The sequence below is a fragment of the Lithobates pipiens genome, unplaced genomic scaffold (assembly GCF_037356315.1).
Source record: "Lithobates pipiens isolate NorthernLeopardFrog02 unplaced genomic scaffold, aLitPip1_a1.2 Scaffold_19, whole genome shotgun sequence".
Lineage (NCBI taxonomy): Eukaryota > Metazoa > Chordata > Amphibia > Anura > Ranidae > Lithobates > Lithobates pipiens.
Genome location: NW_027507764.1, coordinates 251,747,302 through 251,762,818, shown reverse-complemented (window position 1 = coordinate 251,762,818; position 15,517 = coordinate 251,747,302). Strand labels below are relative to the sequence as shown.

Sequence of the window (15,517 nt, the reverse complement as noted above, 5' to 3'; positions counted from 1 at the left end):
AGAGCTGAAAAACCACATAGTATGTCACTATGTTCATGTTTGTTAGCCGACAATTCCTTGCCATTTGTATGCAAGACAAAATCCAGACACACGCCTTCGGACAAAAGTTAAGGTTTTGTCTGCGGAAAATCCGTATAAGGCTTACGCTTTTTGTTTCCATGCACTTGTTAACAAAAAGTTACAACACAAGAATATAATGTGAAACAACATTCAATTCAATCAATTCAAACTGACAAATACACTATACAGATGGATTCCAGACAACAGTAATTGCCACTTCTGACATTTGCTTGTGAAATGTGAATTTGTGGAAATGTAATTAAAATAATGAACTGAACATCAGTTAGAAATTATGAGAACAAATAAGCAGAGACAGACCTTACATTAGTGTCCTGGAGGCTTGGACTCTTACTGAAGTCTGAAACACATGTCTCTTCTTTACCAACCTGCAAAACAATTATGCTATATGAAAACAATGGTAAATCGTTTTTAGGACAATCGCAGCATTTGCAGTCTGTGTAACCTATACCCATGCGTTCACCGCTCTAACTCCAAAAATCTCCTCTCATGGTTCTGTTGAGCAATATATAACCATGGGGTGATATGGGAAATAGAAATATGCATAAGGGGGTGGGAGAAGAGAGCCTGGCTAAAGAGTGTGAAGCAAAGACGAGAGAGACAGGAATGTGGCTTACAGACAGGCAGCCAAATGGAAATGTAAGGATGGCTAAATGAATAATAGCAGGAGATAGAGAAGCTTTAGCGACTGACAACAAAGAGAGCAAAAGAGTGTGGAAGTTAATATGGGTGCCTATTTTCTATCTGATATCGCAAATAATTAAATATGCAACCAAATTTGATGGGTAATAACTAGACAGACTACCACTTAGAACACTAGTACTGGAAAGGAAAACTATTGAAATATAATATCTAGGAGAAAATAACAGGTAGTTATTTGTAATGTAAGATAATACAATGTGGTTGGTATACTAAAACTGGAAATGTGCAGCTCCTCATAGAAACCAGATCACATCCCATGGGGGTTTTTTTTTGTAAAAGCTTAATTAAACAACCCGAAATTAGAAGCTGATTGGCTACCGTGCACAGTTGCACCAGGTTTTGTAAATCAACCCCAATGGGTTTTTAAACAAAATAAATGATGTGCTTAACATTGGTTTTAAAATAGACAGTTAAAATATAACATCTACTATAAATTGAGCACATATAGAAAAAATGAATACACTGCAAAATGACCATCTATATATTGTCACATCTTGTCACTCAATCAATTAATTATTGCCCCTTTGTGCATTCTAACCTTTATAAAACCATACTGTCACATCTTTTTCAATGTTCAATTTATAAAGCAAATCTGTTTTATTGCAGTTGTCAGCTGAAAATTTCCAAAAATAATGAGACAAACATCTAGGTGAATCTGAGCTGGGAATCTGGGAGTTTTCTCTGCAATTTAATTCCTGTAGCTGTCAATTATTTAGTCTGCTATTCAAAGTAAACATCAGCTGTTACGCTTTGAAAATGCAATAAGCTCAAACCCTAAAAAAGACTGCTTCGATTAAAGTGCACATCTATGGGTAGAGTAAACAGTATTTAAAGGTAACAAGCATCAGAAAATGTAGGACCATATTGTATATGTCACAGTCTGTATAACAGTGCTATATTTCTGACTGGCTTTGTTTAGCAAAATGTCACTTGAAATATTAAAAGCCCAAAGAGAAAAACACACAGGATAATCTTATTTAAGAAGTCTGGAAGAGGTTTGTTCTATTGCTAAAGAGAGTGTTAATGTTTTTCATTAAACACCACTACTGGGATGAGAGCATTTATTTTATTTTTATTTTTTTGCTTTTCTGGTTAAGCTCTTTAGCTCTTACACCTGTATACCCTTTTACTTACCTGAACCCGGTCTTTCCAGTGGTGGAGACAAGCATACCAGCTCCAGCCAGTGCCTCGGGTCCTGATTGAGTAGATTGATAGCAGCACAGCCATTGGCTCCTGCTGCTGTCAATAACATCATAAAAGTACCAGACTCATTATAGCGTGTCTCCACAGTAAAAAATGATTGCGATTGTTAGAATAAAAAAAAAAGTTGGTAATAGTATTTTAGGTGTAAATCGAGGAGCATTGGATAGCTCAACATGTTTAGTGGCTAAAGTGCTACTCTTCAGGAGAAGATGCAGAATAGGTGTCTAAAAATTGTTAGAAGTAAACATTACATTGGGTAGGTATGTAAACATTATAAAAGGAAAGGGGAAAAGAAAAATTATAAAGTTAATTAGAAAGGTGAACTTTATGTTGTCAGGTCTCCCTGGCTGCATGCTTCACATAAAGTCTCAACATTTCTAAATACAAAATAAAACACTTAGAGAAAAAAAATTACTTGAGAGAGTACAATATTAGGGGTACAACCTGGGCCGGAACTACAGAGGGAATAGATTTGGAGATACTTACATGATTGTAAAATGAGAAGTGTGGCCTGGCATAGGGGAAAGTGAATAGAATTCTGCAGTGTATTATTAGAGGGATCCACTGTAGAGCTCTTTAGATAGTGTTTAGAATACTGTAACAAAAAGATATTTCTTGATAAGATAGGTGTACGTTCAGAGAAAATAAAATAAAATGGGGAAAGGTCTAAGGAATAAAATACAGCACATCAGGATAGATTGCAGTGCATAACCTAACTATTCGTAAAAAGTTACAGTGCAATGCCCTGCCACTGGGTAGAAATAGGCAAAGGTGGCACGGGGTTCTCACATATCCTGAGTGAGGGGTTCCAGTATGTTAATTTTGAGTGTAGAAAGTTGGTTTGTAATTCCTGGATAAGGGTCTAGAGTTTGGAGGCTTGGAAGAGTTTTGGGAGGAATGAAGCACCCAACCCAATGTCCAGATCCTGCTGGAGACCAACACACATGTGCAGATGTGCACACCCATTATAATCAGTGACATAGCAGCAGGTCAGTTCAGGGCTCCACCCACCCCCAGTAGTCCATGAGGCTAGAGTGTGTATATCTGCACACCATGGTGCAAGTGTGGTCTGTGATGGGAACAGCCAAAAGCCCTAAGCCTAAGAGCCAAAGCAGCAGGGAGCTTTGAGAAAGAACTGAGTGCATGAGAGCATAACAGTGTTGTATGAGAGCACAACAGTGTTGTATGAGGCAGTCTGAGGGACCAATCTGAGGTCTAACTGTGAGGTCTAAGCAGTAGTGCTGCAAAACCCAGCCACGGTGCTAAATGACATTTTTGTTTATATTTTCTTTATATGTTATATGTTATGTTTGAACTTCTCTTCCTTTTTAAATGTAAATGGGCCACCTAGACCTGAAAACTGGATTTGTGTAGTTACCTGTAAAATCAATTTTTTTACCTATGTGATTGGGTACTGGCAAGACAGAAATGCCTCAGCTTCTATGCAGGAAATACCTCCCTTTGGAGCAAACAATGAACCAACGAGAGGGGAGGCATCTCTGTGTCCCGTGATGTGCTCCAGGAAATGAATGTTACAGTAAGTACAAAAATCCAGTTTTCTTTATTATACATCACGGGACACAGAGCCAGCTATAAATCATGACTACCTGGGATGTCTCAAAGCAATGCCCATGAAGGGAGGGAAACCCAGCTACCACCAACAGGCCAAAATAAATAAATACAGTAACTCAACACGACCAAATGCGGTATTCTCAGCAGCCCTTATTATCATCAAGTAAACCCTAGCAAAAGTGTAAACCAAAAAAAGCCAAGTTGCAGCCTTACACACCTGAACCACTGAAGCCTGATGACACCCAGTCCAGGAGACACAGCACTCCTTATAAAATGTGCCGTCACCAGAAACAGTAGAATCTCTGTTTTCAAACCACAGGCTTTAGAAGTAAGCTGATGAAGCCAACAGAAAATGGTCAACTTGGTAGCTGCCTGACCCTACCCTGGTCCTTCAGAAAGGTCAAAAAGGTGAATCTGACTGCCTGGCTACAGCAGTCAAATAAAATACATCTTGACAGCCCGAATCAATCTTAATAAGTAAAGAGCCTTGTCTCCCGGCAACTGAGGCCTGGGAAAAAAAAGAACATGAAACAACACCGTGGTAAAGATGCACAAATGAGCCACCTTTAGCAAGACTGATGGCTGAGGTTGAAAAACCATTTTGACCCAGTGAAGTACCAGAAATGGCTCCTTGCAAGATAGAGACACCGATTCTGCCATTTTCTCAAGGAACCATATGCATGATGCCTTGAACAAAAGACACATCCTAAGGAAATGAAAAGTGATCAATCTGAAAAACAGGATTACCAAGGCCGAAATCTGCCCCTTGATTGTACTCAAGGACAGACTTATATCTACTCCAAACTGGAGAAAACCTAAATCTGGCCCCAACACTTCTGTAAGGATGAATTACCTATCCTCACACCATGCCATATGGTATTTCCCGGGTCCATGGTAAAGCTTTCTTGAAGCAGCCTTCCTGGCTCTAAAAAGTGTGGGGATGACTGCATCAGGTAGCTTCCCATCCCTCAAGATTCTGGTTTCAACAACTCTACTGCCCAAACCATAAGGAAGAATGGAAGATCAGTATACCATGTTCTCCTGGACCGAGCTGGTTTGCAAATTCACCAGCATCTTTTCCACTGAGCTCCTGTGAAGCAAACATGGAAGATGGTTTAATGGAAACCACACCTAAATGACTGAAACACGACCCTGACATCATATAACGTGACTCACGTACATACAGGCATCCTCTCCCTGAGGAGGGCACGCCTGTAGGTATAGCCACACATTGGATAAGGAACGAGTCGCACATGCAACCACCAGAACTAGGATAAGTGTCGCACAGATTCAGTATTAATTTGAGTCTGCCATGTAACACGTTGATGGAAGAATACTTATACGACTATGTATGTTTGGTTATAACGCGAACTGTTGGACTGTATGCTTTAAACCTGTTGTTTTTTCTTTTTTGTTCTTTCTTTTTCTCTTTTTCTGCCTCATGTGATACCATGTAACCTGTCGGGCCAATTGGGTCCTGTTATAAATAAACAATAAAAAAAAAATACTGAAACTGGTGCCAAGGCAACAATGGGGACTCTACTGCATATGCCTGAGGATTCCTGGACCTGGCAACAAATCCATTCAATCTTGCCCAGAACCACATCTGGCATGCCTCATCAATGACAAAGTGCACGGAACACCTCTGGATGGATGACCACTCCTTTGAAGACAACTGCCGCCAACATAGGTAGTCTGCTTACCAAATTTCTATTTCTGGAATATGAATCATGAACAGGGTGAATACATGGAGCTCTGCCCAGGACAGGATGAAATTTACCTCCTGGCCCCAGGTAGCCTCTTAGAAATTCATTTATGCCACAGCTTTGGCCGACTGGACCCATACCAGGCCTCCCCTCAGGCAAACTGCTTGAAGTTTCAGGATGTTGAAGGCAAAGACTTCTCCCAAGGAGGACCAGGCCCCTTGCACTGAAAGGTGACCCAGGACTTACTCAATAGCTGATGTTGAGGGGGAGAAGTAACCTACTCATCTCCTACCTCATTGGAGCCTTCCACCACACTAGATTGTAGAGTGTTGGGATGTATAAACATTAGAGAATCCAGAGAATCCCACCGTCCCACACTGACATTTTGCTGCAGAGGCCTAGAGAGGAACTAGGCAAAATAAACCATTGAGGGGTACCTCAGACTTCAATGGGAACAGAACTAATCTCTCCGAGCTGCACAATTACCCAGAAGAACTATCTTTACCTGGACTGTTGCTAACAGGAACCCAAATACTCCAACCCCTGGGTTGGAACCAACACTGATCTCTGGAAACTAAGACTCCAGCCAACCCCTTTAAGGTGCAAACTATGAGAGATACAGTATATTGTGCTCAAACTGATAAAGGGATGGATCCCTGTGCAGTAAATCAAGCAGATATCCCAAAATGGGCACCCCCTGGACCTAAAAAGGACTAAAATTGGGCCCAGAATTTTGTAAATGCTTGCAGAGACATGAACAAATAGAAAATAAAAACTTCTGATGAGAGGGAAAGATCAGGACATGAAGGTATGTCCACTGATGCCAGGAATTCTCTGGCTGGAACAAAGTCACAACAGTGCGTACTGACTCTTTTCGAAACCTCTGCACTTCTAGAAATTTGTTGAGGTACAAATTTGGCCGAATGTCTCCATTTGACTTTGGAACTGCAAACAGGTTTGAATAAAAGCCAATAACCTTCCTTCATCTAGGACTGATATGATAACTCACAAAGCAAGCAGGTGATCGAGAGCCTGCAAAAGAGGCAGAATCCTAGAAACATTCAAAAAAGAATGCTGAGAAGGAAACTTTCAGAAGGACAGCTTGCACAAATTAACCCCTTTGTCTGCAATCTCACCCTATTACATTTTCTTCTGCAAATGACTGTAACTGACCCCCACCAAGCAAGTGGGGGTGCCCCTTCATTGAGCGGGAGACTTGAAATCCAGCTTGCTGGCTTAGTGAACTGAGTTTTCTTATGGAACTGGTTTAAAGCTTCACTCACTTTACACTGGAGGATGAGGCCTGTGAGCGACATAAAAATACTGCCTCATGGATCAGGTGTGAAAGTATAAGGAACAGACACCTTACAAGATGCGTGATTAATCCTCTCATGCGAATCATGTTTTGCAAGATAAATTTTCAGACCAGCATCTTAGCCAAAAATGATATGTATTTGTACAAATTTCTAAGTATAATACTTGCTGAATGGAATCCTACAAGCATCTACAGCAAAACCAAAGGGCCCTAAGGAAATCGGCTAAACTTTTATCCTGGTCATGTAATGTCCCTTTCACACAAGCCTGTTATCGGGTCTCCTCTCCTCATGCTGTCACTCCTCATGTGAGGAAAGGAATGCCGATAACCGGCTTGTGTTTACATCGTGATCAGCTGTGATTGTACACAGCTGATCAAGTGGTAAAAGGCTGCTGTATTGGCCCTTTACCCTGATATGTGATCAGCTGTGTTCTAAAGACACAGTAATCACAGAGCTCACCGTCCGTGGGCCACAGTGCGATCGTGGGAGGACTTCCATAGATGCCCTCCCGGCAATGTGAGCACGCACTGTAGCCGTCTTTTGGGGAAGAGGTTAAAGCGGGTGTAAACCTCAGATATGAAATAGGAACAAAGCATATTCCTTCTATAGCAGTGGTTTTCAACTCCTGTCCTCAGGACCCACTAACAGGCCATATTTTAAGTATTACCTTGGGGATATGAATACTGCAATCACTGAGCATCAAATTACATCACTTGTGATGTATTTCAGTTACAGTATCTTGCAACCCTGGCCTTTGTTAGTGGGTCCTGATGACAGGAGTTGAGAACTACTGCTCTATCGTGTTTATTTGTCTCAATTCTGTCATTTCTGTCTGCTGCTTTGTTCCTTTACTATCAGCATAAATCTCTGACAAATTTTCCTGACATCAAGAGAAAAAAGGTGATAGGGGAGGTACATCTAGCTGATTCATGGCCTCAGCTCTGTTATTTGGTGCTGTGTAAAGGGAGGTGTGTCCCTTCCCTCCAATCAGCTCTCCTAACTGAGCTCTGCAGAGTGTGACTTAAGCTCTCCGCCCTCTTTTTTTCTGAACTCTCAAACAAGCTGTATAGATTTTGGACTTTGAACGGCTGTGGCCGAATAGAAGACTGCAGATAGACATGTACAACTTCTGTAGAAGCATCTGTTTCATGTCTGTGTGTCACCTGAGGCCAGCCTATTCACTGGGTATATGTATAAGGATTTACAACCACTTTAAGTGAAAAGCACAGGTGACTCCCAGCTTAGTACCATACTGCCCCCTTGTGGAACACAAGGGAGGGACCTTACAGCAACAGCACTACAGGCAGCAATTTAAGAGTGATAAAAAAGGGGGCCGCCATGACTATAGGGACACTCAACTGTCACTGCAGGATCTGTCTGTAAAAGACCAAACTACAATCTTCATCCATCACAGCAAGCAATGTCTAACCAGACTTTCAGGGTGGAGATAATGGCATCACTGCCCCACCTCTCTAAATCATCTCTAAATCATCCAAAGAATTATTTGTATTCACTAAGAAAATGCTTATAGCAAGTGAATTTAAACATGCTTGGGACAAACAGACCTGTACTCGAACAAAAAAGGTTAAAAAGCAAAAAATAAATAAATAAAAAAGGAGTATTTTTTAAATCTGGCAAACCCAAGCTTCATGGTGAATCCCACTGAAGACTATAGGGGGTGGGTCATGCTAGGTAATTCTGGCCATTTTTACGGCTAGAAAACGAACTATTGTAAAAAAAAAGAAATTACGGAAAGGTATGGAAAGTTAAGCACTGACCTGGGGAATATATACCAATGCCATTCTTTTTTTTTTTTACTGTAATGGAGGGAAAGGGTAATTTTCACGTTGCTTCAAGGACGACATAAAACACCAATCCTTTCAAATATATTGGGGGGATACTTTAAAGCTGAATTTGATGTTACAGAACAGAATGGTTTTAATGGACAGCCTCAACGACTGTATACTCTGGTAGTGAATATTTGCCTGTGTAATTTATTTATTTATGGGATTTCTTTTTGCAATAAGCTTAGCACATAAGCAGCTATTAGTGTTTAAAACAAAATAAAAAATAAAAACATTTTTTCCATTAGCCAAATAATGCTTTTTCATCAAATATTGCTTTGATAAAACTTATAAAACACTTGGCTAGACGTTTGCTGTCCCCTGTTTTCACTGATGCAAAACTTTCACAGATAGCTGGCAAGAACAATGTACATGAGGGAAAATAGGTCAAAATGTAAAGAAGTATGAGATGGCAGGTGTTTTCCTTCAAGAAATAAGAGACTGCAGATGATAAAGTGGTGTAGAAATTGGACAGATGCAGAGACAATTTCATCATGGAGAAAAATGCCTATTCAGTGTACACTATACCTTTTTATTTTGAAAATGGGGAATGCTGTGAATGTGAGTGATATAATGTGAGATGGTTTAGGTGCACACTGTTGTTGCCTTGCAAAAAAATAAAATAAAAATAAAATAAAGCAGTTTGCAATGGATAGGACAGCAGCACAAATCAATCACAAACTAAAACTAAATACAACACTCTCCCTTAAGAATACCAAAAAAAAAAAAAACAGCAAAGAAGGGTGATTGGCCAAAGACCTAGCAATCAGAAGTAAGCACAGCTTCCTAACAGGCATCATTCTGCTCCTATGCAGTTTGTCAGCTTTCTTTATCCTATCCCAACAATAGCTGTATAATATGCTGACACTATGGCGCTCTGAGTCCCTTCTTTTATAGTTTGGAGTCTGGCTTTTCCAACCCATACCCCCACCCTTACTGGCCCTCATAAGCCTACTGGTCAAGGTTTTGAAGGCCACGTAGTGCATAATAATCACTGAACAAAAATCTGATCTAGCAAATCAGTACATGAATTTAAGGAACTGTAAATTTTGAACCAGCAAAATTTGCAGTGAATTGTTGGCAGCGGCAAACCTAAACTTCATCTCTAATATTAATGTGGGTATAAACCATTGGTAAAAAAAAAAAAAAATCGCATACTAGCACATTATGAGAAATCTACCTTAGAAGGAAGCCCTCCAGCACAGCGATGTCAGAGCTGAGATGGTTGACATTTTCCCCTTGTCTTCCTTCATGGTACCGCCGGCTACATAAATGGCCGGGGCATGATGATGTCACTCCCGCACAGGCGAGAAGCAGCCGCTGTTTGCGGCATGGCTTACATTGCTGGACCTTCAGAGTGCATGCACCGATGATGTAATCGGCTGCATACACTCTAAATTTCTCCTAAACTGTGAAAGTTTAGGACTTGGGTCTTCAAACTATGGCCCTCCAGTTGTTCAGGAACTACAATTCCCATCATGCCTAGTCGTGTCTGTGAATGTCAGAGTTTTACAATGCCTCATGGGATGTGTAGTTTCGCAACAGCTGGAGGGCCGTAGTTTGAGGATCCCTGGTTTAGGATATAGTCACAGTATCTAGCGGTAAGTCTTATTACAGGCTTGCCTGTAGTTACAAGTGGTTCTACTGGGTATGCAATGAAGGAGCATCAGCAAACGGTTTAAGTAACTGTATTTTCTAGTTGGCAAATTGCCAGTATTAAATTGATAGCACTGTTTAAAGCAGTGGAGCCTGAATGACTCAGAGTGCTGTCTCTCTCCCTTTCCCAGTTTGTGTTCTGCTGTGCAGCATGTTACAGAAATATCATATGAAAACAAATGTGAACACATTGCATAATAAAATACAGAGCGCTGACTCTGGGAGCCAAAGAGGAGGCCTTAAAAAATATTTAATATTTATTTAAAGTGGAAGTAAACCTATCGATTTAAACAGTTAAAATAAAAAAGGCATGACGGGAATGCTAACTGCACATTGGCTGTGCTCTCAGCCAAACTATCAAACCATCCAATGGCTGGTGTCATAATGAATCACATGTGCAGCACCATAGCAGTTGAAGATTAAACAGGCAAAGATGGCAGCTTCCTTGGCTGAAAACGATAGGGGAGTTTACTTCCACTTTAAGGATTACTTTAAAGTGGTTGTAAACTTCTGATATTAAAAATGAACAAAGCATATCCTTCTAGGGTACTCAATTTAGAACACTGAGTGTGATTTTGTATGCAGTCTCATTCCTCTGCTACCAGCCTGAGCTATTTCTGTGACAAGCTTTGCCAACTCCAGGGGATTGAGGGAGATGGAGGAATGCAGCCTGTGCATGTTTCCCTTTGAGATTGTATAGAAGGGGGTGTGTCCCCTTCTTCCACTCAGGTCTTAGATTACACTGAGCTCTCCCCTCTGAGTTGTGCAGTATATGATGTCAGATCCCCACCCTTCCACCTTCCTGTTCGAAGCTCGGAAAAATGGTGTAAATGTTGGGCTTTAAACAAATGTTAAGAAGAGATGGCTGCAGATATACAGGTACAACTTATGTAGGAGTATTTGTTTCTGTGTATCACCTAAGGCTAGTCACTTGACTTGGTATAGGTAGGGATTTATAACCACTTTAAAGAGTTATTAAATCCAAAACCAAAAATCTATTATATTTCAGTTTACCAATCATTAGATGTGATAGCTGCATCAATTTTATTTTCTTTGGCTTTTTCCCCCTCTGTTTTCACCTGGAGAGCTGGCCAGTAACACACCACCTGTATTAGTGAGATACAACTCTATATATATATATATATATATATATATATATATATATATATATATATATACCGCTATAAAAGTGTTACATAAACAGATCAACATAAATGACTACAAAGTGCGCATATAGTGGTGAATAGTTTTCTGAGGAGGAAACAAGTAAAATGAATGAATTAAAATTAAATGAACATATTAATAGTCAAGGTGCTGGCAGTAAAATAACCAAATAATTTTATCAAGGGAAAAATCATCAACTGGTCACCACTGTGAGGCGGTAAGCCACAAAACAGTGGTCTGGTGGATAAAAAAAGAAAATATAATTGTTATATGTCTCAGATCCAAGTTCAGGATAGGCTAAGACGGTCGTACAAAAACAAAAAATGAGTGAGTGCCCTCAAGAACTTACTCCATTAAACTTGTTCCATCAATAGATAAAATAAAAATCAAGTAACAATGATATATGGACAGTGAGTCCTATATAGGAATAGAGGAAAATATGAAATGATAAAAACAATATACCAATGAATACATAATGATATATCAGCAGTAAAGTATACAACGGTATACCCTTGCCTAAGTAAAAGAGAGGTCTATATACTACACATAAAATAAAAAATAAAAAATAAAAATGGTATACTGATAGGTTGATGAGAATGGTCAGTCAAAGAGTATTAATATGTAATAAAGATATTGAGTGTCGTAAATTAGATAGTGTGGACCCAGTAACATTAGGTATTATATGTATCATAGTGAAAATATGGAGATGGCTAAAAATTACTCAAAAAACAATTGAGTTTGAATTCCACATTCATACCTCCGGGAGTGAGGGTCCGCATGGTATGGATCTATTTGGACTCTTTTTGGCTGATGGTTCTGACCATATGGCTGCCTCTCCATGCCCTGTTGTCCTTTTATATGCCCCAAAACCTAAGTTGTGAGGGATCTTTATTATGTACCTGGGCAAGTGTCTTGATACATTATGCTTTGGAAAACCTGTTTTAATATTCTGAACATGCTCCTGTATTTTCACTTTGAGAGCTATTTTAGTCCAGCCTACATACATTGTAGTCCAGTCTACATTGTAGAACATAAATCACTCCCTCTGTGTGACATCCTATAAAGTCTCTAATATTAAAAGTTTGTCCTGTGTTGGTAGTTGTAAATTCTGTAAGTTTTCCTTGAAATTTCAACCAAGGACTTAACTATCAGGTCTCTAATGGTGGGTGCTCTTTTGTAAATTATATTAGGTTTCTCTGGTAGGATCTTTTGTAGATCCTTGTCTCTCTTCAGTATGTGCCAATGTCTCTGAATCAACTTGGCCACATACTTATGTTGAGTATTGTAGTCCAACAAGAGGCATGGTGCCTCCTGCTGGTAGATCTTCTTAGGGTTGTTCTGTAACATGATAGTCCTATCCATTTCATTAACATGCTGGATCTGTTTGTTTATCAAAGAATCTTCATACCCCTTTATCTTAAATCTTTCTCCTATTCATTTGGCCTGAATCCTGTAGTCTTCTTCCTTGGTGCAGTTTCTCTTAATTCTTATAAGCTGTCATTTTTGGGATTTTGTAAAGCCATGGTTTGTGATGGCAGCTGTCAATTGATAGATAGCTGTTGGGGTCAACGTTTTTAAAGAATGTTTTCATTCATCACTACTTTGTCTCCTTCAAGGCTGATCTTCAAATCCAAAAGTCTACTGTTTTTTCATCAATTTTCCATATCAAGCTGATGTTTTTGTCATTTTCATTTAGTTTATTAAGGAATGCTTCAAGAGTGTCCCTGTCCCCATTCCAGACTATAATAATGTTGTCAATATACCTTTTATATAAGGTTAGTTCTGGAGGGATATGATAAACCCATAAAGGCATTGGCCACTCCTGGTGCAATTTTAGCACCCATGGCAATTCCTATTGCCTGTTTATGATAGCATTGGTCATGCCAAAAGTAATTATACTTCAAACATTTCAATTCAAATTGTGAGCTAAATACAGCAACATCCACTCTTTATATACGAACAGACCCACGTAGTTTGGACTACACTATTATGGCTGCTATATAAACTATTTCTGAGCACTTACAAAATGGCCACGATGTAAACAATGGACTTACCACAACAAAGATGGCCGCGGACCAACTTCCGTTTTTACGCAATATAAACTCCACCCGCACAACTAATCAGGTTCTTCACACGAAGGCACTCTGCCATAACACGTATGGTTTGGCTGAGATGGATGTGCGTCAGAAAGGACAAGGGAGAAGGCGCTGAGAACGAAAACCTGTTACTATTATTAACGCTGCCTTATTTTAATTGTTACAATGAAGAGACAAATTTATAGCTGTTTAATAAACTACCGCAGTTTGATTCAAATATACTACACTAGTGGAGGCTTCTTTTTTCTCTAACTTCCCTGGCTCATATCGGAGTAACCCAGATTATCCATGTGGAGGAACAGAGAGAGGAGCACTACCTAGAAATCAATCTACATTTCATGTCCACTATACAGCACCCCACAGAAGTGTCTACTTAATTAATGTTATGCAAATTACTACAGAATAACAAATTGAGAATCCAGAGAGACTTTAATCCAGGAACATGCCTATTTGACCTTCATCTATGGACAATTTATGAACTTTACCATCAATTTATTTTAATTATTTTTTGAACATTTACTGTCATTTGGTACATTGTTGTATTTATTCATATTTATTCTACTCCTGAGATAGGCTCACTTAGTACACATCAATTTTTTCACTTTTATTTATCTATTTAATTAGGTATTTATTTAATTAATATTCATTTTTTAGACACTTTTATCTGGATTTTTTATTTGTTTTATATACCTACACATTAGGCACAGAGACACTTTGGTCAACTTTGATTGACATCACCCACGTTTACTCTAACAAAAGATTGACATATCCCTCATCTATCTTTGCACATTGGCCCCTCTGTGCTTTTTATCTAGTTGCTATATATTTTCCCTATACACATCACTGTTTGATGTTCATTTTATTTATTTCACTTTTGCGTGAAATTATTTATATACTTATGTCACACGGTACATGCTGGCATTCAAGGAACCCTCAATGAACTGTAGCTCCCCAGTGCTGGCAGCACACACACATCCCCAGACCATGACACTCCCACCACCATGCTTGACTGTAGGCAAGAAACACTTTTCTTTGTACTCCCCCACCTGGTTGCCACCACACATGCTTGACACCATTTGAACCAAATAAGTTTATCTTGGTCTCATCAGACCACAGGACATGGTTCCAGTAATCCATGTCCTTAGTTTGCTTGTCTTCAGCAAACTTTTGGCTTCCTTGAAGGACGACAGCCATGCAGACCAATTTGATGCAGTGTAAGGCGTACGGCCTGAGCACTAACAGCCTGATCCCCCACCCCTTCAACCTCTGCAGCAAAGCTGGCAGCACTGATATGTTTATTTCCTAAAGACAAACTCTGTATATGACACTGAGCACGTGAAATCAACTTCTTTGGTCGACCATGGCGAAGCCTGTTCTGAGTGGAACCTGTCCTGTTAAACCCCTGTATGATCTTGGCCACTGTGCTGCAGCTCAGTTTCAGGGTTTTGGAAATCTTCTTATAGCCTAGGCCATCTTTATGTAGAGAAACATTTCTTTTTTTTCAGATCCTCAAAGAGTCATTTGCCATGAGATGCCATGTTGAACTTCCAGTGACCAGTATAAGAGAGTGAGAGAGATAACACCAAATTTAACACACCTGCTCCCCATTCACGCCTGAGACCTTGTAACACTAAGGCCGCGTACACACGCGGGGACTGTTCGCCCAACTTTGTCCGCTGAACAGTGTTTCGGCAAACAGTCCGCTCGTGTGTGGGCTTTCAGCGGACAGTTTCAGCGAACAGTCCGCTGAACAAGGTTTTTCGGAAATTCCGAAAAACTGTCCGCTGAAACTTTGTTTCAGCGAACAGTCCCCTCGTGTGTAGGCTTGTTCGTCAAACTAAGTTCCGCGCATGCTCAGAAAGGATTTACACGCCGAAAGTTATAATGCAGCGTATAGGACGTCGTATTTTTCGTCCCGTCGTACGTGCCGTTCACGTCATCGCGCACGGTTTCAGCAAACTGTTCGTTCGTCGTGTGTGGCTATGTCCGTCCATGCTAATTTTGAGCGGACTGTTTGCCGAAACTGTTTGACGGACAAAGTTGGGCGAACAGTCCCCGCGTGTGTACGCGGCCTAAGTCACATGACACTGGGGAGGGAAAATGGCCAATTGGGTCCAATTTGGACATTTTCACTTAGGGGTGTACTCACTTTTGTTGCCAGAGGTTTAGACATTAATAGA

At 40.0% G+C, this 15,517-nt stretch overlaps 1 protein-coding gene across 1 annotated transcript in view; it reads right to left on the bottom strand.

Annotated features, from left to right (window-relative positions):
* Window positions 1–15,517, bottom strand: part of EPB41L4B (erythrocyte membrane protein band 4.1 like 4B) — a 770,758-nt gene that overhangs the window by 177,953 nt on the left and 577,288 nt on the right. The window contains exon 19 of the mRNA XM_077491916.1: window positions 379–446. Within this exon, the coding sequence (XP_077348042.1) occupies window positions 379–446 (68 nt within the window). The remainder of the gene's footprint in view (window positions 1–378; window positions 447–15,517) is intronic.